The following is a 25,775-nucleotide window of genomic DNA, read 5'->3' as shown; positions in this document are numbered from 1 at the left end:
TTCAATTTTGTCTTCCATTGTGAATAGCAGAGACGATTGCGAATCAGTTAAAATAATACTGTAAAAGAAAAATATATTAACAATGTCGTACCTAACACGACCCATGATGAGTCAGCATAAGAGAATGAATTCATTGCAGTGTGTTAATAAATTTAATCAATTTCTCGATTAATTCATCGTCATCGTCAGTTCATCACGTTACTACTACGGTCTTGAATCGACTAAACAAACTGAAACATTATTTTCCCTCGTGTTTTTATTATCAAATAATCTTCAAGCCTTTATCAATTGTAAATGAAACGCGAGACGAGAAATTGCAATGAAAAGAAAACACGCAAAAATGTATCGTTAACGACGATTAAATAAATCGGTAATTTGAGAAGAAATAAAAAAATAGAGAAAGGAAAAGAAATAGAATGAATAAAAAGTCGAGATGGAATTTTTCCAAACGCAAGGCCACAAATAAAAGATTTACATAATTATACAATAACTCGTGTCCCGGTTGTTTAATTAATAAATCAATGCGAATCGTTTATATTTAATGTCAATACGTAAGAAAGATCGAAACGATGTTAAATACATTCGTATGTATTTACGTAAATTGATTTTATCCTTTATTTTGTTTTCAAAGAACATTTCTTGAAATCATTTAACTCTGAGTTCGGTTACAAGGATAAATGGAATTATTTGTAATATAAATCACAATGCATTGTCACGGAAACTTTCTTTTACGATGATAAACTCGTTCCCCCCTTACATTAGATCATAAAATCTTTGAAAATAATTGATAACGATAACGCATCGAACCATGTTATGAACTTTAAAATTGATTGTACGTTAAAGATCAGAAAATCCAGATTGCATGCTTGGTAAAAGATTGAATATTTGATTATTACCAACGAAATTTGGATCGACTTTTATTTGTAAATTTATTTCTTTGGAGAACATCAATATGCGCTGAACAAAGGAGATGATAGAGTAAGAGAAGAGAGAGAATAATAAATAGGAAGAGCAAAAAAAAAAGAAAGAAAGAGAGAGAGAGAGAATAATGAGATGAATAAACAAAGACTTGTCATCCACAGTACATTCGAATAACGTGTAAATAATCAAACAAGATTATCATATAAGGACTTTTAATATTAAACGATCTTCCTCGGGAATCTTATTAAGAATAAACTCTAGTACAGTTGTCGGTTCTACTCATTTGCGGTTAGTAGAAATTGTCGAAGAAATGAAATAATTATATTTTCACGTTTCAAACTAAAATTCAAAGAAGAAGAGAAAAAAGAGAGAAAAAAAAACGAAATAGGATTTATCTAAGGATGTAAACGATCGATAAAGAGAACGAACAAGCTGATCAAATAATTAGAGATACGCATGTACATTTGGATGAAAATAGTTGGAAGAAGTAATGTTATAACGCGTACGTATTAAACAGAGGAAAGGAGAGACACAGAGAGAGAAAGAGAGAGAGAGAGAGAAAATATAAGGGAAATTAAAGAAAACAAAATAGTACGTCATACGTAAGAAGCGCATGACTACGAGACTGATAGGAGAAAACTCGTGACGGCAGGCTCGATAAAACACCGAGTACAATTTAATCGGCAGTAACTGGACATAAACGTGATCAGTCCTTCGTCGACATGTCCAGGAACAAGAATTACGAAACATTCACCAACATCGACAACGCCGAGGAGAATCCTTTTCTCAAATCGTAAGTAAATTCAAAATAAAATTCTTGTCTAATTTATAATACTTTATAACATTGTGTTCGATAATAGAAACATATAAGATAAGACAGGTGTACTCTTTTATCAAATACAAGTATATACAAATATTTTACTTTTGAAAGCAAGTTCAAAGATATATTTACGCGTCGATTATTATTATTGCGAATTAATTTTTTGTTTTAAGTCAAAATTATTTATTATTATACACACGTTTAACAATTAGCAAATTTATTTGAAAGACAAAAATATTATATTATAATTTATCTTAAATATATATCTCTCTCATATTAATTGAACGTATGAAGTATTGAAAGTTAAATATTTTCTATATAAGTAACAATTAGTGTTTTTACAATTAAACGTATGCTATATATTGTTGAAATGAACAAATTTAATTCGATTGTTATTAACTTTTTCTCCTGAAAAAATAACGAAAAAAAATTACATACAATCATAAAAGTCCGATGAAACTTTTTTCATAAATTCTTAAGCATATTTCGGAGATAAAGAGAAAGAGAGAGAGATTATCTTCTCTCTTGCAGGATATATACATAGTGAATTCGTCATCCACGAGTTCGATGATAACCGGGGGAACCCTGCTTCCTCTCCTCGATGATTAGATCTACTTCCGTTTGTTTATTTCGTTAAACATAAATGGCCAAGAAACAAAAATTTATTGATATTTATTTTTTATTTTTATCAAAGATATAAACTATCTCTTTTCCTTCCCATTTATATGAATAATATAATATATATTTCATTAAATTAATATCCAATTGTGTGTGTGTGTGTGTGAAATAATTGTTTCTAATAAAATCCTTTATTTGAAAATAATATATTTTGAATAAGTTAGAAGAAAAAGATGATTTCTTTTATAAACAAAGTTCACGAAACTAACACTCAACCTCCAATAACCTTTTTATCGGATAAGATAACAATTTCTTTTCCTCTCTCTCCTTTTTATTTCATTTCGCGAACTCGTAAAAAATTTGCTTCGCAATTGATTATAATAAAATACTAATAAATTGCTTAAACGAGAGAACGCAAGAAATAATTTTCATCGTTCGTAAATGTAACACATCCGAAAATTATTATTATTTCATTCCTTTTGTATACCGATAAAACCCAGTTAGCAACTTTCTTATCGATTTGAAGACAGATTAAACTGAAACGCACGAGAATTTGTACTTTTTATTATGAATTATTTTAAATTGGCAAACACGAGTAACAAATTTAAAATCGTAATATGATTAGAATAATTTACGTGGGCGGGTTGAAAAGTTTTGACCCTCGACAACAAAACGACTTTTATTCTTTTTTACTTAATTTAAAGGATAAAAAAGAACTTGATTTTTACGTCAGGCTTAAAACTTTTCAACCCACTTAAGTATTATAAGTATACGAAACTTTTCAAAGAAACAGCAAAGTTGTACAATTTACAGCATTGCAATCTCTGATATTTCTTTGAAATGGTTGCGTAGCGCTGTGTGTGCCTGTCCCGAGAATGTATTCTTTTCAATGTTGTTTAAATAGTAATTTGATATTCTATAGGATATCAAAGTATTATGTTCGATGCCTAGGAAAAACTCTCCAAAAAGTCTTATTTCCGACTTCGTCTGAAGTAATGCCGAGGAATTACTAGCAATGACTGATATCCGGATTTGACGGTAACATATATACTTAAACACGTGTTATATGTATTTGCATGTATGTTTAAATGTAAATATCTCGTTACATATGATTACATCGAGATACTACTTTGGACGATTGATTCTTCCCACGTTTAAATACACTTTTGTAGGCAATTACCAAACACACGCCTGACATTGTCAAAACGTATAAAACATATACTCCCCCTAAGTGATCATTTTTGTCACTAGACTTTATCATCTGGAGCGATAGCAGACTGCGTCTGCGAATCACTCATGACTTTAACGATCTCGTCTTATTTTCAATTATTTTTTATCCGGTTCTTGTTTTTCGATAACGATATGTTCGAAACAAAACAAAATTCTATTATAGAAACGAACGGTTTCTATGATTTCAAATGATCGACTATACATTATCTTCAAACGTTCGTCGTTGCATAACAAAGTGAGAAAGAGCGATACGATCTTTCGAAAAAAAACAAAAAATAAAATAGAACGCCAATATCACACCATTTTTGTCGTTAACGATTTGCGTTAATAGATATAAGGTCAAAAATTTTACTATATATACAAAATGAAAACAATGAAAACACAAAAAGATCTCGCATCGTGCATAGTAATCGGTAAGGCTTTGTCGTATTACCCGAGTCGATGAGTTTGAACAAATGACGAATTCTCTGTTTTATTTTTTTTTTAAATCTATTACGAGAGAATAACGTGTTCCCAGTACACGTTCGATCCTTTGTATATCCACGATCACCCCCATAATAATTATAATCCATACGAATATTGTCGAGACCCCTTCCCTTCCCCCGCAGAGTTAAAGTTTGAACTAGCGATCTGTTGTGCGCGCGCAACTTATTCGAAAAGAGAAAGAGGGAGATAGAGAGAGAGAGAGAGAGAGATAGAGAGAGAGATAGAGAGAGAGAGAGAGAGAGATAGAGAGAGAGATAGAGAGAGAGAGAGAGAGAGAGAGAGAAAGAAAGAGAAAGAGAAAGATCGGCGCATCGGCGTATAAATGTTTTCACACTCGGTTTCATGAAAGCATTCGTTCCGCGCAAGTCCTTGTATAAAGATTCCAAGTATATAACTGTTGTCGTCGTCGTCGTCGTCGTCATTGTGCATTATTTTTTCATTTCATGTGGATTTTTTCTTGTGAAATTGAACGAAGACAAAACGATAAAGAAAATATTTATTAATCAATCGAGAGTTGGATTTATTTGTACTTTCTTCTTTCTATATATTTTCTTAATTTTTTTAAACGAAAACAAATAATCAAACGCAAATGAATAACTGCTCATGGCAAAGAACTCTCGAAGGTTTTTATCAAATCGGTCGTACGATCGGTTACCGCGAGACTATTTGAAAGATAATAAAAACACAAATAATAAGTGACTAAAAGAAAATTATACGTTTTGAAGGATATAAAGATAGAACAAAAAGTTTCTTTTCTTCTTTCTTTTTTTGTGGCTAATTTTTTTTCGAACGAGATAAAAAAGAAGAGAAGGAGGACGAAAGAAGAGGCAAGAAAAACGCAGCCTTCTCGAAGTGTAATTTACACACATATGTATATACATATATACACATGTATAAGTTATTTTATTAATTTCGTGATCATCGAACTGTGATATTACCCGCGCGACCATACTTATATTATTTATATATATATATATATGAGGTGATAATTTGTACATATTTACATATACTGTTCCTCGTTCGACTCTTTGTCTCTTCGTTGAGAAAAATAGGTGACAAGTGATCGTCTTAACGAAAATAAGAAGAAGCAAAAGAAATATTAACGTCATGGCAGAGTGAGTGGTTTATATTTTCTTTTCCTTTTCATTTTATCGTTCGCTAGTTCTCTCCCTCTCTCTAAGAATATCTCTTAGCTCGCACGTGGTATTTACTCGCACGCTAGATTCCAAGTTGAATTTGTAAACACGAGAAAAAGACGCGCACGACGCTCGAAAATATCGATATTATACATTTGTTATTGTTCAAATGACGAATAAAAATGAAAATATTAAATAAGACATTTTTTGCTCCGAGCTCAATAAAATCCATTTAATATCAAATAAAATATGATTTTCCAAATCTATATATCCTTAAAATAAATCTTGATAAAAATAAAAAAGAAATAAGCAATGAAGCAAGGAACTTCGGAAGTTTCGAGACTGCCCGGCGCGGCAACGTCTTTGCTCGAACTCGTTGGCCGAACTCGTTGGCTTTACGCCAAGGTTACGTTTAGTTTACGATTGTTTATCATTATTCCTTTTCTCTTGATTAGTAGTCGAGTTATTAATATACATTTTAGCGCGGGAGAATATCGAAACTTCCCTAAGATTACCGAGTTTTCTAGTATTCGATGATGACGATTTTATGTTTAAATTCTAACGAAAAAGAAAAAAAAAAGGATTTTAGAAAGAGAAGAAGAATGTTGATAGCTGATAAGATACACTTGTTTTTTTCTCTTTCTCTCTCCCTCGAGTCTCTTTTTTTTCTCTTTCCATTTGATATCTATTTACCGTACATGATGCAATTTATCTATTAATATGCGTCCTCTAATAGTGTCACTAACGAATGACCAAGCCAGGAACAACTAACCTACTATATATTTGAACTTTGCCGAGCAATACTACTTAATAAAATAATACTTTTTCAAGATTATCTTTCTCTCATCTGATCAGCTAGATCATTATTGAAAACCACCAAAAATATCATACTTAATAATTATCAAACGTTTGATATATATAAAACGTATATATATAAAAACACTTCCCACTTTGTAACTTTTACTTACAAATCAACGCACACACAAATCTGTCAGCCTGTTATTACTATTATTATTATTTCATAGGATATCCTTCGGAATAAATGAATACGCGCATCACGCACGTCACACACATTAGAAACTGTTATCGTCAGTAATAAAAACTAATTGAAATTGTGTATGAGAATTTAGAAATAATATATTTAGAATAATTTCATTTCGAATATGTAATTAGCTGGTTCTCCATTATAACGCGATAATAAATGAAAATGGTGATTGAAAAATATAAGAACAATCGTATTTTCGATTGCGTAGACAATGAACGACTCTTAGAAGAAGTTTAAAAATAATTCTCGCAACACCGTGCCAGAATTCCCTGATCTCCTGCTTCATTATTCGCACGTGATTCTAGTAGTTAACCTTTGCGAATGCGAATGTGAAAGAAAAAAAGAAACGATGTAACTTTTCCAAGGCGTTTTGTTTATCCGCGGAAAAATTGTGACTAAAGAACGTTACGACGCGAAACGATAAATATGCATGTTTCACTTATGAATATACAAAATTAAGCATATATCCATATAAAGATATATTTATGTATCTTTACTTACGCAACATTTACTAAAACGTGAACAAAGCTGTAAGATATATCGTTTTGCAAAAATATCTTTATTTCATTTGAGTTATCCTTGATAGATAAAAAAAATGTTTAATGAATAGCTAGTCTATTTTAATTATAACTTCGGTAACTATTTTCTTTAGTTTTTTTTTCTTTACTTATCGAGGAGAAACGGTAGTGTGGACGTGTTCAATAAAAATAACGATAACGATAACGATGTACGAACGAAGGTAGATTTGTCGTCAATTTTAACGAGTTTTTAGATTCCTAAATTGATCTTGTAATACTTGTATTCGAAATTATTTACCACGATTCATTGTCGATTACAAAACGATCGGAGAATCGTAAAAGATAGTACGAGGGACAATCATCACAACAAAACATCATCTCGATTTCGTTACAAACAATTATTTATTTTGAATACGTTTAAAAGGCGCATCGAAAATATTCTTTTCTTTAAGAAAAATAAAAATCACAAAGAGAGAGAGCTAAAAAGACAAAAGGAAAATCATGAAATGATATCGCGTGACGAATGTGAGTCATGAAAAAAATAAAAAGTAGAAAATTGCTTCGTTTAATTATAAGAATTAAAAAACAATACAATTTTTTCTCCAAAACTTGTAGAAAAAAAGAAAAGATAATACTAATTACATAGTAATTGTCATACGATATAAATGTTGTACCCTAACTTTCTGCAATTTACTTCGAATATTTATTTCTAATATTATAATTTATGTATGTTTGTTAAGCAATGTAAGTATAAAAGCAACTACACCTTTCATCGCCGATTTTCCACGTGATTGCTAATACTACTTTCAACGTGTTGCGAAACTTATTTTCAATCTAATAAAATGACGATTAATATGACAGATATATTATGATATTATAACTTTTTATATCCCAATGTATTATTATAAACATTTACGAAATAGTTTAGTAATCACTAAGAAATCTTAGATTTGCGTTCAAATATGAAAATAAAAAAGACAAAAAAGTAATTCTTATTGAAGTTTCATTAGCGAGGTGATTAAAATAATACGAGAGGATTTCGTTTAATATTTAATCGTTTAATAAACTTACATGTAATGCAATCTATATGTTTGCAAGGTAAAAGACTGCGTTTAATTTATTACACTCTCTATAATAGATAAAGAAAATATTAAAAAGAAATAAAATTAATATCAAAGGCTTGCAGCGCGTATCAACGCATTATTCTCGTTTTAAAAATCGATTCATTTTTATTACAAAAGAAATAATATAAAGAAGGAAAAAACAAAAGTAAAGTATTATCTGCAGATGATTAGCTACACCCATATGCACACACATTTTCTCTTATTTGTAATCGATCAATTTCTCGTGGAACTTTCTCAATTGACATCGAATCTGCCTTTCACACGACTATCTCTAATAAAATGAGACAAGTAAGAGTTCATTTTCCTTAAATAATTATCATTATTGAATTTCCTTTTAAACTCACTCCCATGGATTATATTTGCTTGAATAAATGAAAGAAGACGTTTTAGAGTAAACGAATTGTTCCAAGTCGTATACTATTCATTCCAATTAGGCTAATTTGCATCATGTAATGGTATCAGTATGTATGTTAGAAACGAGTGAATTTTTATTGAAAATAGTATCGTTTACTTGTAGTATCTTTTACTCGTATTTAATGAAATATTAGCGAGGACTTATGTAAAGTACGATCTACGACATAAGAAAGTATACGAAAGTCGAATCCTCGAAAATAATGAACTAGACATATTAATAATTGTTCGGCAATTGGTCAATTTCATGTAAATACAATGATAATGCCTTTTCCAAATTTCACCATTATTCGTTTTCGCGGGCAAAGAGCATTAATTTATAATATAAGAGAAACTCAAATTCGGCTGAAATTTATTTTAGTGTTCACGAAACGGGCCAAACTTCGAAACTAAGCTCGAACAATGAATGTGTAACAAAATAAAAACACAAAAAAGAAGAAAAAATAAATAAATAATAAATGTATATTAACTTATAATTATATTTGCAGAAAAATGTCAAATTCAAACGATGCTGAGAGGACGTCGTTGGTAGACTCAGCATTAATACCAAAAACCCAATCAACCATGGATGATGGGAAAATCAATTCAACGGCAAATAGTACAAACAATGACCCAGAAAGTGCGAGACCCATTGACAAAGGTAGTGCCGTAAGGCAAGTTTTAGCAGCATTGGTCGCTCAACTAGGAACAATTAACACCGGAATGACCTTTGGCTTTTCGGCCATAGCACTTCCTCAACTCCAAGAAGCTAATAGTACAATTCCAATTGTTCAAGGATCGTCGGAAGAATCTTGGATAGGTAAATAATTAATATAATATAATAGAAAATGTGTGCGAAAATGTGTTAGAAAATAAGTTGAATAAACGGAATATGTTGAGAAGTTGAAAAATTCAATGAAAAATAAAATCAATATTTTGTAACTTTTCAGCTAGCATGTCGTCCATTGGTACTCCAATCGGTTGCTTAGCATCAGGATACATGATGGATATGTTTGGAAGAAAGAGATCCTTAATTATCACTGAAATTCCAGCATTACTTGGTTGGATATTAATCGCAGCTGCAACCGATATTCGCATGATCTATGCTGGAAGATTCTTTGTTGGGCTTGGATCTGGTATGGTGGGTGCACCAGCTCGAGTCTATGCTAGTGAAGTGACTCAACCACATCTTAGAGGAATGTTAACAGCAATGTCGAGCGTTGGTGTTAGTACGGGTGTTCTGATAGAATACGCTCTTGGAAGTCTCCTCTCGTGGAATATTTGTGCGGCCATCAGCGGAATTCTTCCGCTTGCTGCTTTAATATTAATGTTCATATTCCCGGAAACTCCGTCTTATCTAATATCTCGAAATAAGCCGGATAAAGCGAGAAAAGCTTTGCAACAATTCCGTGATAATAACTACAATATTGATCAAGAAATGGAAACATTGGAACAGTTCTCCAATAAGAATAATCTCAAACGATTAACTGGATTCCGTGAAATCGTTAGTGCACTTCTCAAGCCTAATGCTCTTAAACCATATGCTTTGCTATTTTTATATTTTTTGATTTACCAATTTTCCGGTACGAACGTGATAACATTTTATGCGGTTGAAATTTTTAATGATTCCGGAACAACAATAAATAAGTATTTGGCTGCGGTCATTTTGGGTATAGTAAGATTAGTTTCTACAATAGTTGCTTGCATCGCGTGTAGACGTTCCGGTAGAAGGCCACTTACTATGGTATCCTCTGTGGGTTGTGGTCTATCTATGATCGGATTAGGTAGTTATATGTGGTTAAAGGAATATTGGGTAATTAATCATTTACCATTTGTTGCTACCTGGATACCAGTTTTTTGCATATTTTCCTACACGGTCACATGTACCCTCGGATTCTTAGTCATTCCTTGGATAATGATCGGAGAAGTATATCCCGTACAAGTTCGAGGTATTATCGGTGGTTTAACGACAATGACCGCTCATTGTTTCATTTTCGTAGTTGTAAAAACGTATCCCTTCTTTGCAAGTGCACTCACGAGGCATGGCACTTTTATTCTTTACGGTTGTATATCATTATTCGGTACAATATATTTTTATATATGTCTTCCTGAGACCAAAGGTAAAACTCTTCAAGAGATAGAAGACTACTTCTCTGGAAGAAGTAATAGTTTGTACACTGGAAGAATGCGTAATAGTCCACAAGTATTAGAAATTAAAAAGGGCCAGATTCTACCTTAATGGTGCTGATCAATTTCATTTTATAAAAACAACGTTAACGCATGTAAGAAGGTCCTTATAATATAATCGCACATCGCGTACGGTGCTAATAATTATTTGAACTATTAACTTTTTCATTTTTTAAAAAAATCCTCGTGTTGCTAATACAACTAACAATAAGAGTTGACTTATTGCTTATTGTTAGTATCAAGGTGCCTTGTATTCGAACTGTGATCCATTTCTTTCGATTTTCATCGATTTTTTGAGAAATATATTAGAATAACTAATACAATATTTCACAGCTTTTATAATAGATAGTACGATATATTTCATTTTCTATATCTCTATTTTTTTTCTTTTTAATATTTCAATAGCTTTATCAATAGCATCCGTCTTATTCGTTAATACTGTACGCATGTATATATATGTATCTTATTTATTTTAGTTTTATTTGTATAATTCTCTGCATAAAATTATTTTATTGCACTTGTATATTACTCGCAAGCAAATATAATTTTTTTCATACGCAAATTAAAAAATCTAACGAATATAATGTGAAAAGAAAACGACTTCCGATGTTATTTATTATTATAAAACAGTACATATAACTTTGACCAAAAAACAAATTAATAAAAAGTAAGCATTGCTTTTAAAATACCGCGTGGAGCAATTGGAGTATACAAAAGACTTAAACAAATCTAACCAAAATGACTCTTATTGTGTATTTGTAAATAGGATAATCAATTTTGTAGATCTATATGTTGTATGTATTCGTTGATAAAAACAGGTGCTGATATATTTATTAGAATCGATATCGTTAACTTTATCTGTACGGTTTAAATGCAAAAAATAATGCTTTAAATAAATTTGAAATATTTTTAATACAATAATAAGCGCAATAAAATCGAAAATCTTTGTATATACGTAAAACAAAATTATTCAAAGGTGCTATTTAAGGAAAAAACAAAAAAAAAGAAAAGAGATGCCTTCGAAAGACATTTACTATTATTTCTAATAAACATATTCCTGCATATTATCGATATGTGTACAATTAAAGAAAAGGTGCTATTTATTATATATTATATAGTATTATTTTATAGTATAATGTTTGTATATAAACGACTAATGTGTGACCATGGAATAAAGATAATTCTTAAATGGTTAAAAACGTCATATACGAACGTAAAGTCTTTAAGATCGTGGCAGATTTGGACAAATTTTATTTCTTTAATATAGCTATAATTAATTATTTTCACATAGAGATACAGATAAGAAATCCTTTGATATTTATCGTTTAGCATATATACAGCATTCAATTTGTTATCTTTGTACATAAAATCAAATATTTAATTCTAATTTACATGTCGCTTATATAAACTACTCCTCAAGAAATAATAAGACGAGCGACTTAACTTTTTTTTTTTTACAAAACAGTAATAATACAAAAATTTGTCTATAAAATTTCTTGTTATACTTTATTCTACATCCTTGTATACTTTGTATTTAAACGTAAAGGTAAGCATCATTGAATTAAATTTTCATTTGAAAAATGAAGTTAAGTCAAGTATTTATTTATAATGTAAATGAATTTTTACAAAGTCAACTTAGGTATATTCTTTCTGCTTTCTTTTTTACGTTTGATATCTTCAATAAATTTCTTAATTACTTCTCGAGGTAATACTTCACCTCTAAATGTTCTTGGTACGAACTCTTTATCGAGTTCTCTTAATCTCTCATTGACATATTTTGCAGCATCAAAACTTTCTGCCTGTTTTATGAGTGCGATTTGCTCGGCCTGGAAAGCTCGTTCCCTCAATAATTCTCTTTTTTGTTTTATTTTTCTCCAATAAAATTGCATTTTCTTTCTAAGCTTCCTACGCTGATGTTTCTTCATTTTTTTTCGTCTTATGATTATCATTCTTACGGCTTGCTTCTCAATGACATTCTCCATTGTAGGCAATTCCATAGATTTATTTGAAACTGGTAAATCACGCCAAATGGGTAAATATCTATTTGGATTTTCTATTTTGGATATTCGAATAATAGGTCTATCAATGATATTTTTATGTACATAATTATTCACTGGTAATTCAAAATCAATATTTAACGTTCTTGGTGCAAACTTGATGTTAAAATTGAAATTAGTTTTAAATATATCGCCATTATTGTTACGAGACAATGAAACAATATTAATTTGTTCTTTGTCTAAAATAGCTTCGTAATTAAAATAACGTCTTGCAGGAAATACACCTAAAAAAAACCAATTCTTCAAAATTCATTCTATTTATGAAAGAGAAAATTTGTAAGTTGTATAAGTAAGATTAAATTATGTAGAATCATTGATGAAATGATGATTATTACGAGCATTAAAAGTTCACAAAAAGAAAAACTTGTACAATATCGTGTAATTATTTTTTTAACTTAAAATATTACTATGCGTAACAAATACTTATTCAATAATAATCTGGCAAAGATTAATTAACTTTAAGGTTAGGTCATTTTACTCCATTTAATTTTCTCTTTTCATAATTAATAAATAGAATCGTCGATGTTATACATACCACGTGGATTAATAGTTAGTCTTCGAATTGCGGTACATAATATATTGGCAGCCATAATATTTATTAAATTCTTTCATTTAATAACAAATTCTCGAGTTGCAAAATCGAAACGTGACGCACCATAACACATTTGCTCGAGAGTGACATGCGCAGTAACGAATAACATGTTAATATTAAAGTATTGTTTGTTAAATTGTAAAATTAGAATCCCACTTATATATGACAATAAATAATCCTATATAATGAGTGATTTAAAAAATCTTATATTTTAATAATTTAAATATTAATGTTTCGATTAATTCCCACCAGTTGCAATAAGAAATAAAATTAAAATTGTAAATGTTAAATAACATCGACGTTCGATACGATTTAATTATCTTTTTCATTATTCGATTTCTCATGAATTAGTATAAAAAGGAAAGGATATAATATTTATTTTAGTGACAGTTTATTGGAAATTATTTTTCTTGCAATCGCTTGTATTAGCTTAACCATTACAATAATTATAATAATTCTCGGTTGATTTTAACATAAAATAATGATAAAAAAAACTATTTTAATCCATACGTGTCTTAATGGTTCTCGTAGTGACTTTATCTTTTTCGCTATAACAAAAATAAATATTATAAAATCTATTTAGTATCGAAAAGAATTATCTCCATATATTTTTAAATACTTACATAATATGGACAATGGCACCCCAACCAGATATTGCATCTCTGTCAAATGCATTGACTAAAGCTTGACTAATTGTTTCAAAAAGATCATCTGCTTCCAAATTGGGCTCGTATAATGATTCACACATACCATATAATTGTTCTGTACATGTTCCACCTACTACAAAATCATCTGGTATGTTCAAATCACCTAACAGATCCATATTACAAATAAATGGTTCAAATGTAACAGGATCCAAACCAGCGACAACTGGTTCTATAAAATATGGCCCAAACCTTCTTTCGTACAACAGATTTGATATCATAGCAGCAAAAGTTTTAGGATGAATCTTTCTATTTTCCTTAAGTTCATATAAATTTAAGCGAAAACGCAGTCTCTCCATCACCGTTTGGCTATCAGTACTGAGTCCAGGAAGTCCTACGTATAAATGAGGACCCATTTCATATATTTTTTGAAAGTTACAAGTTATGGTTTGCGCTTGAATACCAAATCTACGATCGGCAGCTATTGCCACACAATTTTTTCCTTTCATAGCAATTATTGCTCCACCATTGTATGCGAGTATACTCTAGTAACAAACACATTGATTCTCTTTATAAAATAATATGATAACAACACGAACAAGTATTTATTAACAAACTATCTTTAAACAATCTAAAAAATATTATTTAAGTGAATAGACACAAAATGTACACAACATAATAAAATATTATTTTACAATAAATTACTGAAAATATGCAATGTCATCTGTAATTTTAACAGCAACAAAATTTTCAACAAATTGACAAATTAATTGTCTTTCATTTTAATTGAACATAGAAATATAAAAGAAATCATTTTAATAAAAGTATATTTACCATTTTTAATAGTATAAATTAATATTATATTTGAAAATCTCTCTCAACACGAATCTTTTCCAGAACCGGGAATATAGTACTACATCAAACCGTGAACATAAACAAAGTTTTATATAGATGTACTATCTTATATCCAAGTATCAAAAATGCACCATCAATGTCGTTCTTAATGAGTTTTTTTATTTTCATTTAAAATTGCAACTTAGTCAATGAATAATGTTTAATATATCAATGGTATCTCATGTAAGTTAAATATCAACTACATGTTACGTATAGTAAAAATATATTACACACATATATACGTATACTATACACTGGCATTTACTTTGAACAGATCAGAATTTACTAATATCCGTCATATTGAATTTATTTTGCGCGCGTAATTCAATATGAGTATTTATCTCAATGATTTCTAACGAAAAAAATGAACAAAGTAATAATATTTGTGAAGAGTTTTGGAAAACAATGTTACTACAAATACATTTACTTGTAATTAAAAAATCGCAAATATATAAAAACATAAACAAAGCAACAAGTTAATAGGACAATAGAAATATAGAAACGTGAAAAATGGCGGGCGATAGAGGAACTGCATTAGCTATATAAAGTTTTTCCATAGCATCCAGTCATGACAGTAGAGTAGCCCATCTATTTTCTTTCCTCTACTATTCCTCCAAAGATAGCCAAAAAGTCGAAAGTTAAAAGGAAAAAAGTATGGCTGTGCGATGTTATTGAGAGATTTGTGAGCGAGAAAGAGAAAAAGAGAGAGTGTGAAAGAGAGAGAGAGAGAGAGAGAGAGTCGTCTAGAAAATATCTCGCGTACAAACTAGTCGCGTTAATAACGGCATTATAGAAAAGAAATTTGTTTTAGCATTTGTTTGATTATAGTGAAAAGGAGATATAAGTGGATAAAAGAGAAGAAATAATATAAAACAAGGACGAGAAATAGTGTTCTTCAAATCAAAGATAAATAAATATGCATTCGTTCATCGCAGAATACTACAAGTGTCATGCATTTTGCAACAGGGAATGACTCGCGATACGCCAAAAATAAGCGGCCCATAACAGGTCCGTCGCTGTGATGGCTGAAATCGATGAAAGATCATTGAGTTAATCGAAAGGATTCGCGCTCTTTACTCCCCTTTGATTTTTGGGTTAGTGGCCTCGATCTCGCGAACATCTGGATTGTGTAAAGTAGAGTCAGCTGTAACTCGCATTATTATACATATGTGTGTGTGTGTGTGTGTTTGTGTATGAGTGATGCGCGTGCATTAAAGATTCTAATTTCTCATCATTTAATTACACTTTTTCTTTTAACTGAGGAACCCAAAATTGATGGGAAATCGTCATTAGTGTGCGTCAAACGATCATTGACTTTGTGTATCAATCGAACATTCAATTTATCCCATAGTTATTATATATATATATATATATATATATATACATTTACATATATAATATACATAATATATATATGTATATATATATATATACATTTTAGGTTGTTTTTTTTTGTATTGTCATGTTATCTTAAATCAATATTAATTAGAAATAATTCAAGGGGTCCTAGATATAACGAAGTATATTTAATTGGATTGAAGATAAAAATTAGAACGACCATGAAATTCCTTATATTTATATGTACGCTGTGTATTTCACTTTTATATATTATTTTTAAGCGTTAACACGTTATACACAAAACACGTAGACAAAGCCTTCTACGCTTAGACTGTCAGACTATAAATTGAAGATTATTCTTGGAATATATTTTAAGACCTTGGCTTTAAGAATCTATAAACAAAGAACATTGATATTGTAGAATGTTACTCTTATTTCACTTTCTCTTCAAATTGAACGATCCGAGAATCATAGTAAACAAATAACTTATATTGTTCTCATATTTCAGGATTGTGATATTAGGAATTAAACCTAAAACAAAGTTTATATAGGTAGTTACTGATTAATTAATATTCCAATTGGGGTACTTGTTGACCGTGGATCAAGAAAAAGGATGTCACTAAAACCCAAGCGAGTAGATTTCACAAGAACCTGGGACGTTTTGCAAGAAACTGTTAAAGGAGTAATAACCTTGGCTAACGTCCCACGTGCTACATGGAACGACAGATTCAGGTAAGTCTAAATAATTATAAATTATTAATATTTCTAAATAAATGAATTTGATGGAAGAAATTTGATTGCAGCGATGTATATTCCTTGTGCGTTGCATATCCAGAACCATTGGCAGATAGATTATACAATGAAACAAAAAGGTTTTTGGATAATCATGTTTCTCAATTATTAACAAAAGTTCGCGCTCAAGGTGAAACTGGTTTGCTTCAGGCTTACCATCGAGCCTGGACAGAATATTCGCAAGGCATAAACTATCTACATTGTCTGTATTTATATTTAAATCAACAACACATTAAAAAGCAGAAATTATCCGAAGCAGAGCTTTTTTATGGATGTTCTTCTGCTATGTCAGCCGATTGTCAAGAGCAGATGGAAATCGGTGAATTGGGCTTAGATATCTGGAAGAAAAAAATGATAGCGCCGCTTAGAAGGTCTCTTGTCGCTCTTGTCCTAGAAAGTATTAATGCAGACAGGATAGGGGAGGCACCGCCTGCTACAACCGATGTGATTTGTGGAGTGATACAGAGTTTTGTGCGGGTAGAAGAATATAAAGTGAAAGGACAATTAGATGTAAGAATATATTTTATATTATAAAATATAAGCTATACTTTTATCGTTAAATAACTGAAACTTTATATAATGATGATATTAATTAGATGTATCAAGAAATATTTGAAAAACCATTTTTGGAAACTACCGGAGAATTTTATGCGAGGGAAGCGTCCGAATTGTTGCAACAAGCTGACGTTACTCGTTACATGGAAAGAGTTTCCTGGCGACTTAATCTAGAAGAACTTCGCACTTACAAGTTTCTTCACAGTAGTTCAATGCCCAAAGTACGTTTCTTTCTTTTATTTTTTTCCTTAATTAATAATAGAAACGAATGAATAAATTATAAATGCCAGAAATGATCAAATGGTAATTTCTATAGGTAAGTCAATGTTGTGAAGAAAAAATGGTTACTGCGCATCTTTCTTGGCTACACGCGGAAGCAGAAGCAATGATACAAAACGAACGCAAATGGGACTTAAAATTACTTTATGCTTTATTAAGGCCATTACCATCCGGATTAGCTCCACTCGTACAAAAATTTACTCAACATATCACGCAGCAGGGATTACAAGCGATTGGTCCGTTACAAGGTGAAAATGTAAGATTAAGAAGATTTTAGTTAAATATTAATATATTCATTGGTTTGTGAAAAATGTTATTAAAGCAGGTATGGAAGAAATTCGATGTAAAAATTTTCCTTATTTTAGGTATACACTCAATTTGTAGAAAGCATACTGGACGTACATACTAAATATTCCTTATTAATTGGAGAAGTATTCAAAGGAGATCAAGCTTTTATAAATGCTCTTGATAAAGCGTGTTCGGCTGTCGTCAATCATAGACCAGTTCCACGCCAACCAGCTCGAGCACCCGAACTCGTACGTAATCATTATTTTCTTCTTTCATTCAAAGGAAATAAGATTTAGAACTGTTTGATAAAGTTAAATTAACGATTAACACGCAGCTTGCCAAATACTGTGACTCACTTCTAAAAAAGTCTGCTAAAGTTGCATCGGAAGGCGAAATCGAGGAAAAATTGGGACGATCCATAACTGTATTCAAGTACGTCGATGACAAAGATGTCTTTCAAAAGTTTTACGCTCGTATGTTGGCTAGGAGATTGATACACCAACAATCTCAATCAATGGACGCGGAAGAGGCCATGATAGATCGTTTAAAACAAGCTTGCGGATATGAATTTACGAATAAATTACATCGGATGTTTACCGACATGTCAGTATCAACAGATTTAAATGCAAAATTTACAGCCAGTCTCCGAGAAAGAGATGCGGATAATCAGTTAGGCATTGGATTTGTGGTATACGTATTACAAGCTGGAGCGTGGCCTTTAGGTTTGCCAACTTCGCCTGGGCCTTTTCACGTTCCACAACAATTAGAAAAATCTGTACAGGCCTTTGAATCTTTTTATCACGCGCAATTTAGCGGTCGAAAATTGACCTGGTTACATCACTTGTGCCAAGGAGAATTAAAATTTAATTATTTGAAGAAACCATATTTAGTGACAGTGCAAACGTATCAGATGGCTTTGCTACTTCTTTTCGAACAGTGCGATGCTATACAGTGTAAAGAAGCGGCGGCTTCGTTACATTTATCCCATGATCAATTAGTAAAACACGCCGTGAGTCTTGTTGATTGTAAAATTTTGAAGAAATCAACTGAGGGCGATTTGGAAGAAGACACGATTCTTTCACTTAATTTCGATTATCACAATAAAAGAACCAAGTTCCGCGTTACTGCGGCTTTGCAACGCGATGCACCTCATGATGCTGAGGCAACGCATCGTAGTGTTGACGATGATAGAAAATTGTACCTGCAAGCAGCTATAGTTCGTATAATGAAAAGTCGAAAACTTTTGAGACATAATCAACTTTTACAAGAGGTAAGAGATTTGCCAAGAATAATATATAATTCTTATTTAATAATTATAAAGAACAATTATTAAAAGGAAAATTTGATTACAGGTACTTGGTCAGTCTAAAGTTACTTTTGCGCCCTCCATCGGCATGATCAAAAAGTGCATCGAAGCGTTGATAGACAAGCAATACATCGAACGTACTCCAAACAGTGCCGATGAGTACTCCTATGTTGCGTAACCTTATCGCGAAAGGCATCACTAATATATTTCCCCGGGATGTTCCCTTTTTCCTATGGTTTATCATTCTAACGTCAATACAAATTTGAAAATTTGGAAGAATTTATTTCATTCATAATATATTCTTTTTCAATATAGAATCTCAAACAGAGATATAATCTATTACTATGCTTTATGATCTATCATTTCGATAGATAGATATGATGTTATTTCGAAAATCAAAGGGAGCATCTTGAATCGCTTATGACCTCCTAAATTGAGCGATTAATATTTTAGTCGATTCCTTGACTTGTAATATATGCACATCGAATAAAGAGGATGTTATTTTAAGTCAGAGTTAAGAATTACTTATATTGAGAATTAGCAAATGTAGCATCACATCGGTAACTTTATTAATTATCATTAACTTCATTTTATTGTTCTTCCCAAATTTATAATGGCTATTAATATCTTTTATTGCATTTTCTTCAAAAAGAAAAAATTTTAATTATAAGCCTTTTCTTACAAAATCTATATAACAGTACTCAAAATACATTGTTTCTTTATCTATTATCTGGATAACTCTTGTCAGTCTCTAGTTACTTTTGAGACACATTCGAGGTACCTTTTTTGGACCACTTAATTCCATCTTAATAATATATTGCACAAAATACAATACATTTTTCTTTGATTAATTGTATTGCTGCACTTATATAAGATTATTTTATTAATTATTTTAATCGAAGAGCGTTATGTAGATTGGTGTTTTCGAATTAGGAAACTACGAGATTTTTTTTTCTTCTTTTTTTTTTTTTCTTACTTGCCAGTAGTTTGTATCATTAAGAACGCGATGTTTTCAATTGTAAAAGCTCAGGATCTAGTAATGGATTATCATCCGTTTCTTGTTCCGGTGGCTTATTCATACCATTAACTACAAGAGGAGAAGCTGTGGCTGTGTTGCTATAAGGTGAAAAGCCAGCCCACTCCATTCCAAGGTAAATAGGTGGTGGACTGCCTAGCGGTGGTTCCAGTAATAAATGATCGGATTGTTGTTGCTGTTGTACTTCTTGACAATCCGACGAGGGAAGATAAGATGTTAGGTGAGTTGTAACTTTGCACTGCTTTTCCTGTTTTCGCCATTTAGCTCGTCTATTTTGAAACCATACCTACACGTAAAAGAAATATTTTTAAATGATATATAATAAGAATATAATGGATAGATAATTGATATATTTTACGTTTTTCCAGAAAAGCACTTATACGATATGATTTACAAGATGTTTGGAAGATACACTACCTGAACCCTAGCCTCAGTTAATTTTATCCTTAGAGCAAGTTCCTCTCTGAAGAAAACATCAGGATAATGTGTCTTTTGAAACGCTCTTTCTAATTCTTCTAATTGAAAATTCGTAAAAGTGGTACGATATCTTCTTTGCTTTCTTTTGCCAGTTCCTCCGGACGATTGTCTATCTTCGTTCCCAGAACTTGGCGAAAAATCGTATGCTGTGTACACAAATGTAACAAATCTAATTCACAAACTTTTGCACTAAAGTCAGGCTTTGATAAAACGCAAAATCGTATAATCTAAAGATTTGAGAAAGATTATTAGAGATGAATTGTAGTGTGGGCGTAATCGGCAGTGGTGCCTGCGGCGGTACTTAATCTCGTTGCATTCATCACCGAGTGAAACGGTTCATAACAGTTAAACTGATTACCACTAATTCTATTTAAAAAAAGGGCTGCCTATCTGCTTAATGCATTTAGCAATAATTTAATTGAGTCCTCTCTACCCCAACTAGCAGGCCGACATGTAGAGAGTGTTAGAGAGAGAGAGAGAGAGAGAGAGAGAGAGAGAGAAGCAGTTAATTAAATCAAATCCGGGGTAGCAGGGTACACTTACTGAATTTTGTAGGAAAGCAAACGGAGGAAGATTGTGTGCTCATCAGACCGGCCAGAGCAGTTGACTGTAGATCTCCTCCAGAATTGATCTCGTCGTTAGCTCCTCCGGAGGCGACGATCGCACCGGTGGATACCAAAGGGTCGCGGGGTGCACCAACCAAAAATAATTGTCTACTGCCCTCGTTACCGCTTTCGTCCTCTTCTTTTAAATCCATTCTTTATCAAAATAATGTTCACTTTACTTCCTCTTTTTGCACGTTTCTTTCTTATTTGATTCTTGATTTTTTTAAAAGATCAATTGAGTAACAGGCTGCCAGAAGATTCGCAAATGATAATCGAATCACTACGTTGGTTGAAAACGTTCGTTTGGATAGGCAAGCAGCTCTGCAACTCTGCCGTTTCTTTCCTCTCTTTTCCTTCTTTTTTCTTACACCTGTGCGTGGTAGTAGAAAGATAAAGAGAGAAAGAGTAGGGGACGCGGAGTATATTCAACGTGAACTCCCTCAAGAGGGGTAGTGAAGCCCCAAAAATGTATTGCTTGTACACCACGAATCAATAGTACGGGTGTACAGTACAAAAAAGTATATCTGATTTCTATCAAGCTCGTCGTTTGATTTTACATTCAAAACTTAACAATTTATCACATTCGATATAACGTCGCTTCTTTGTGTAATAACATAAATGTTCACGAAAGTACCTACAATAGCTTCGCAATTTCCGTTTTAAATTTTCTTTTCGATTAAACAAACGTTTCTTCATTTTAGGTGAATTAACATAATGTATATGATTTAAGTTTTCATTTTTATTACTTACGACATTTATTCGTCTTTCTTTTAGTGTATTCCAATATATACACAAAGTTTGTAATATAATAATACTTTAAGAGTGAAACTTCAGTGTCTGTGCTTAGTATATATTAGAATTATAATAGAATATCATTAAGTAATTTAATTATCAAAATTTTTTCTTATATAGTAAAACTTATTTTCAAGAGAAAATGTACCATGATGCACGTAACAAATAAAATGGTGCACATAGCATTGCAGAATTAGATATAAAATTGTGAATAAATTTTTTATGATTCATTTTCATCTTTGGAGGTGCATCTGAAGATAGAATTGTAGAGAGTAAGAACCCTGTATCATATTGCAAAAGTGTGATGAAATTGTTAATACGATTGGTCCCAGATCCCAATATGGACCAAATATCAAGCATCTTATACATAGAACAGTCGAACACGACTAGTTGATACTAATAAGTCATCGTCGAAAAATTTTGTTTCTATTACCACATTGCCACTGTTTATAAAAGAATATGTGTTAATGAAATGTAATATTCTTCTTTTTTATTATAGAAATTACAACTTACTTTAATACATTAGCTGGCATCATTTGACTTTCTGGAGCCGCTTGAATCAAACTCTGCCATGTATTTGTACTATTTGGAATAACAAAACCAAATTCAAAAAACCATTCCTCCAAACAACGGCCCTTGAAGAGTACTTTTTGTTCTAATCTAAACCTTTCCATTGGTTCTGCAGAACTGAAATTAATTTCTCTAGATACTGCACGACATTTTAAAATCTTTTTTGGTACTCGTGCTTCATGTTCAACGTCAGGAATAGATCTACAAATAGATAATGCAATTAATTAAATGATCATCTTTTTTAATACAATAGTATTAAATGAAATGTACATTCATAGGTTATGAAAATTTCAAATGCTTACAAATCTTCATTGCCTTGCCACAACATCTTTCCACTATCGGCATCCCTTAAATTCATCCAATTACTATAATTAATTCAGTGATTAGGAAAAATAACATAATAAAAAGATAAGTATTACACTATAAAAACAATTTTTTTTTGACAGTTGACCTTAACCTATGCATAATCGTATAGTTTGTCGAATGTATAAGAGCAGATTATAAATATACTTTGATAAAAGGATACACTTGAAAACCTTTGAGTATATCTTCACCTCTCGATGGCATATTTAGATATATACGATTATAGAATAATTACAGTATATATACAGATGAACAATACAAAAAGTTCAAACTTTCATCTTACTTGAAAATAGTAAACATAGCAATGATAAAGAAATAAGAATATAGACAAGAAAACTGCTTCTTTGACAATCGATAAAACAGAATTCTTTTTTACTTACCAATGGATATTTATTTTATTGATGTATATTTAACAGTTATATCTGTGTCAACAAATACAGATGAATGTAGAAGCTCACAAGCTACCTTCTTGCGTAAATTCCAGCTATAAAAAGTATTAATCGTGTAGGGCAAAGAGTGTACTTTAATTCAAAAGAAAGTTTATTAAAATTTGACCACTGTAAGTATAAAAAATATTGACGAGAACGTTCCAAAGATACGAAAGCTATGTGTGAAAGATTAATCCTATGCAGCATTTCATTTTATATGATTTTAAGTAATTAAAACGCAAGACTACTATTCTAAAAATGTATTGTACGTGTAGGGCAAAGAGTGTACTATCATTTAAAATATATTTTATTAAAATTTAACTACTGTAAGTATAAAAAATATTGACGAGAACGTTCCAAAGATACGAAAGCTAAGTGTAATATATATGTACTTTGCTGCATTTCATTTTCTGGGATTTTAAGTATTTAAAACGCGAGACTTTCAGCTTGAAAAGGTACTGTTCGTATAGGGCGAAGTGTGTACCCTAATTTAATATAAAAATCATTAAGATTGAACAGCTATAAGTTTTAAAATTTTTTTCGCAAACTACTTATTAAAATAAATTTCTTTCTGGTCCTGTGTGAAGTATGTCCGATTGGAAAGTTACTTAAACAAGAAACGACATTACTGTTTTTGGATATTTTGTGAACCTTTGAAGATTGATTTATTACTAGATATAGTATTCTTTCCGTAGGAATAAGAGTTTAATTTTATTTAATATGTAGGTCATTCATATCTTTTTACCTTAAATATAGGAAATTTTAACGCAAGATTTTCAAATAAATTACAAAGGTGTGCACTGTTTCGCAGTGCATTCTCGGAAATCTTATGCCTAATAGATTGTTGATTACACAAACACAACTTGGTGTATTTTAAGATATAATATTACTCATACATTTTAACTACTATCGGAACACAAACTGCAAACAGTTGAAAAGAATCTTACCAATATTAATGACCCTAAAACAAAAATTAATTTTATATATATACATAACATATAACTTATATATTATTTTTATTAATTTATTGTTATAATTATAATTTTGTTGAAAAAGAATTGAATACTACACGTGAAGTAACCAAAAAAAAGTTGTAATAAAATGACTTTTTCCCTTTTTATGGACTGCAGTTGTTGAAATATAAATGTAATTTGCTAGATTTTATTGGACCTAACACTTTTTATTTGCTAGTATACGCTTTAAAACTTGAAAGAAAACGATATATAGCTTTCGTTATATAGCACTTTTTTTGAAATTTTATAGTTTTTAATTACGATTTAATCCAGAAAGTAGCGAAAATTTCTTTTAAATATATTGAAATATTTTTAGCGACGGTACAATGTGCTATTAGAAACTAAACAGAATAGATGTTTTGTTGACTACAATCGAATTAAGTCGAAAAACAAGTGAATTCTACATGTAAAGTAACCAAAAAAAGTTGTAATAAAATGATTTTTACTTTTTTCTTGGACTGCAGTGGTTGAAATGTAAACGATATTTGCTAGATTTTATTGAACATAACACTTTTTATTTGTTAGTATACGCTTTAGGACTTGAAAGAAAACGTTTTATAGCTTTTGTTTTATAGCACTTTTTTAAAAATTTTATAGTTTTTAAGAACGATTTCATCCAGAAAGAAGCAAAAATTTCTTTTTAAATATTTAAAAAAATTTTTAGCGACAGTAAAAATGTGCTACTAGAAACAATACAGAATGGATGTCAGGTTTACTACTATCAAGTTTTGTTGAAAAACGATTGAATTCTTCACGTAAATTACCAAAAAAATTTGTAATAAAATGATTTCTTCTCTTTTTTTGGGTTAGAGTTGTTGAAATATAAATGGTATTTGCTAGATTTTATTGAACATAACACTTTTTATTTGATGCTATACGCTTTAAAACTTCAAAGAAAACGTTGTATAGCTTTTGGTATATAGCACTTTATTAGAAATTTTATAGTTTTTAACGATTTAATCCAGAAAGTAGCGAAAATTTTATTTTAAATATATTAAAAAATTTTTAGTTACGGTAAAAATGTGCTACTAGAAACAAAACAGAATGAATGTCAGGTTCACTTTTATCGAGTTTCGTTGAAAAAGAACTAAATTTGTCTCGAAAAGTAACCAAAAATAGTTGCAATAATATGTTTTTTTTTTTTTTTTGGACTGCAGTTTCTGAAATATAAATGATGTTTGCCAAATTGTTTCGGACGTTACACTTTTGATTTGTAAGTATACGCTTTAAAGCATTAAAAAAAACGTTTCATAACTTCTGATAAATATCAC

The 25,775-nt window shown here is 30.8% G+C and overlaps 6 protein-coding genes across 10 annotated transcripts; 2 read left to right on the top strand and 4 right to left on the bottom strand.

Annotated features, from left to right (window-relative positions):
- Positions 1 to 1,556: 1,556 nt before the first annotated feature.
- LOC106786738 (facilitated trehalose transporter Tret1-like) lies at positions 1,557 to 12,057 on the top strand. Of its 2 annotated transcripts, none has more exons than XM_014748457.1 (3): positions 1,557 to 1,714; positions 8,798 to 9,108; positions 9,239 to 12,057. In XM_014748457.1, exons 1-3 carry the CDS (start codon positions 1,644 to 1,646, stop codon positions 10,525 to 10,527), a joined length of 1,671 nt encoding a protein of 556 aa, XP_014603943.1. In that variant the 5' UTR covers positions 1,557 to 1,643; the 3' UTR covers positions 10,528 to 12,057. The 2 variants fall into 2 exon arrangements, with proteins under 2 accessions (XP_014603943.1, XP_014603944.1); XM_014748458.1 differs by lacking the exon at positions 1,557 to 1,714 and adding an exon at positions 4,416 to 5,190.
- LOC106786739 lies at positions 12,057 to 13,368 on the bottom strand. Its single transcript, XM_014748459.1, has 2 exons — positions 13,068 to 13,368; positions 12,057 to 12,756 (listed from the first exon to the last, which is right to left on the bottom strand). The coding sequence occupies exons 1-2, from the start codon at positions 13,120 to 13,122 to the stop codon at positions 12,098 to 12,100; spliced, it is 714 nt and encodes a 237-aa protein (XP_014603945.1). The 5' UTR covers positions 13,123 to 13,368; the 3' UTR covers positions 12,057 to 12,097.
- Positions 13,369 to 13,498: 130 nt separating this feature from the next.
- Positions 13,499 to 14,921, bottom strand: LOC106786740 (proteasome subunit beta type-3). The gene is made up of 3 exons (XM_014748460.1): positions 14,603 to 14,921; positions 13,748 to 14,313; positions 13,499 to 13,672 (listed from the first exon to the last, which is right to left on the bottom strand). The coding sequence occupies exons 1-3, from the start codon at positions 14,603 to 14,605 to the stop codon at positions 13,624 to 13,626; spliced, it is 618 nt and encodes a 205-aa protein (XP_014603946.1). The 5' UTR covers positions 14,606 to 14,921; the 3' UTR covers positions 13,499 to 13,623.
- A 291-nt stretch (positions 14,922 to 15,212) lies between these two features.
- LOC106786716 (cullin-2) lies at positions 15,213 to 19,727 on the top strand. Of its 4 annotated transcripts, none has more exons than XM_014748420.1 (8): positions 15,213 to 15,314; positions 16,509 to 16,732; positions 16,804 to 17,302; positions 17,389 to 17,568; positions 17,664 to 17,882; positions 17,992 to 18,162; positions 18,249 to 19,184; positions 19,267 to 19,727. In XM_014748420.1, exons 2-8 carry the CDS (start codon positions 16,614 to 16,616, stop codon positions 19,396 to 19,398), a joined length of 2,256 nt encoding a protein of 751 aa, XP_014603906.1. In that variant the 5' UTR covers positions 15,213 to 15,314; positions 16,509 to 16,613; the 3' UTR covers positions 19,399 to 19,727. The 4 variants fall into 4 exon arrangements, with proteins under 4 accessions (XP_014603906.1, XP_014603903.1, XP_014603905.1 ...); XM_014748417.1 differs by having other exon boundaries at positions 15,224 to 15,756; XM_014748419.1 differs by having other exon boundaries at positions 15,224 to 15,791.
- A 237-nt stretch (positions 19,728 to 19,964) lies between these two features.
- On the bottom strand, positions 19,965 to 21,612 carry LOC106786717 (paired mesoderm homeobox protein 2-like). The gene is made up of 3 exons (XM_014748422.1): positions 21,277 to 21,612; positions 20,674 to 20,879; positions 19,965 to 20,542 (listed from the first exon to the last, which is right to left on the bottom strand). Exons 1-3 carry the CDS (start codon positions 21,488 to 21,490, stop codon positions 20,216 to 20,218), a joined length of 747 nt encoding a protein of 248 aa, XP_014603908.1. The 5' UTR covers positions 21,491 to 21,612; the 3' UTR covers positions 19,965 to 20,215.
- Positions 21,613 to 22,073: 461 nt separating this feature from the next.
- LOC106786718 (retinal rod rhodopsin-sensitive cGMP 3',5'-cyclic phosphodiesterase subunit delta) lies at positions 22,074 to 23,372 on the bottom strand. The gene is made up of 4 exons (XM_014748423.1): positions 23,227 to 23,372; positions 23,003 to 23,065; positions 22,644 to 22,901; positions 22,074 to 22,573 (listed from the first exon to the last, which is right to left on the bottom strand). The coding sequence occupies exons 1-4, from the start codon at positions 23,265 to 23,267 to the stop codon at positions 22,492 to 22,494; spliced, it is 444 nt and encodes a 147-aa protein (XP_014603909.1). The 5' UTR covers positions 23,268 to 23,372; the 3' UTR covers positions 22,074 to 22,491.
- Positions 23,373 to 25,775: the final 2,403 nt, after the last annotated feature.

This window comes from Polistes canadensis, unplaced genomic scaffold (assembly GCF_001313835.1).
Source record: "Polistes canadensis isolate GaletaPanama2010 unplaced genomic scaffold, ASM131383v1 scaffold_80, whole genome shotgun sequence".
Classification (NCBI taxonomy): Eukaryota; Metazoa; Arthropoda; class Insecta; order Hymenoptera; family Vespidae; genus Polistes; species Polistes canadensis.
This window is presented reverse-complemented; position numbering and strand designations above follow the sequence as displayed.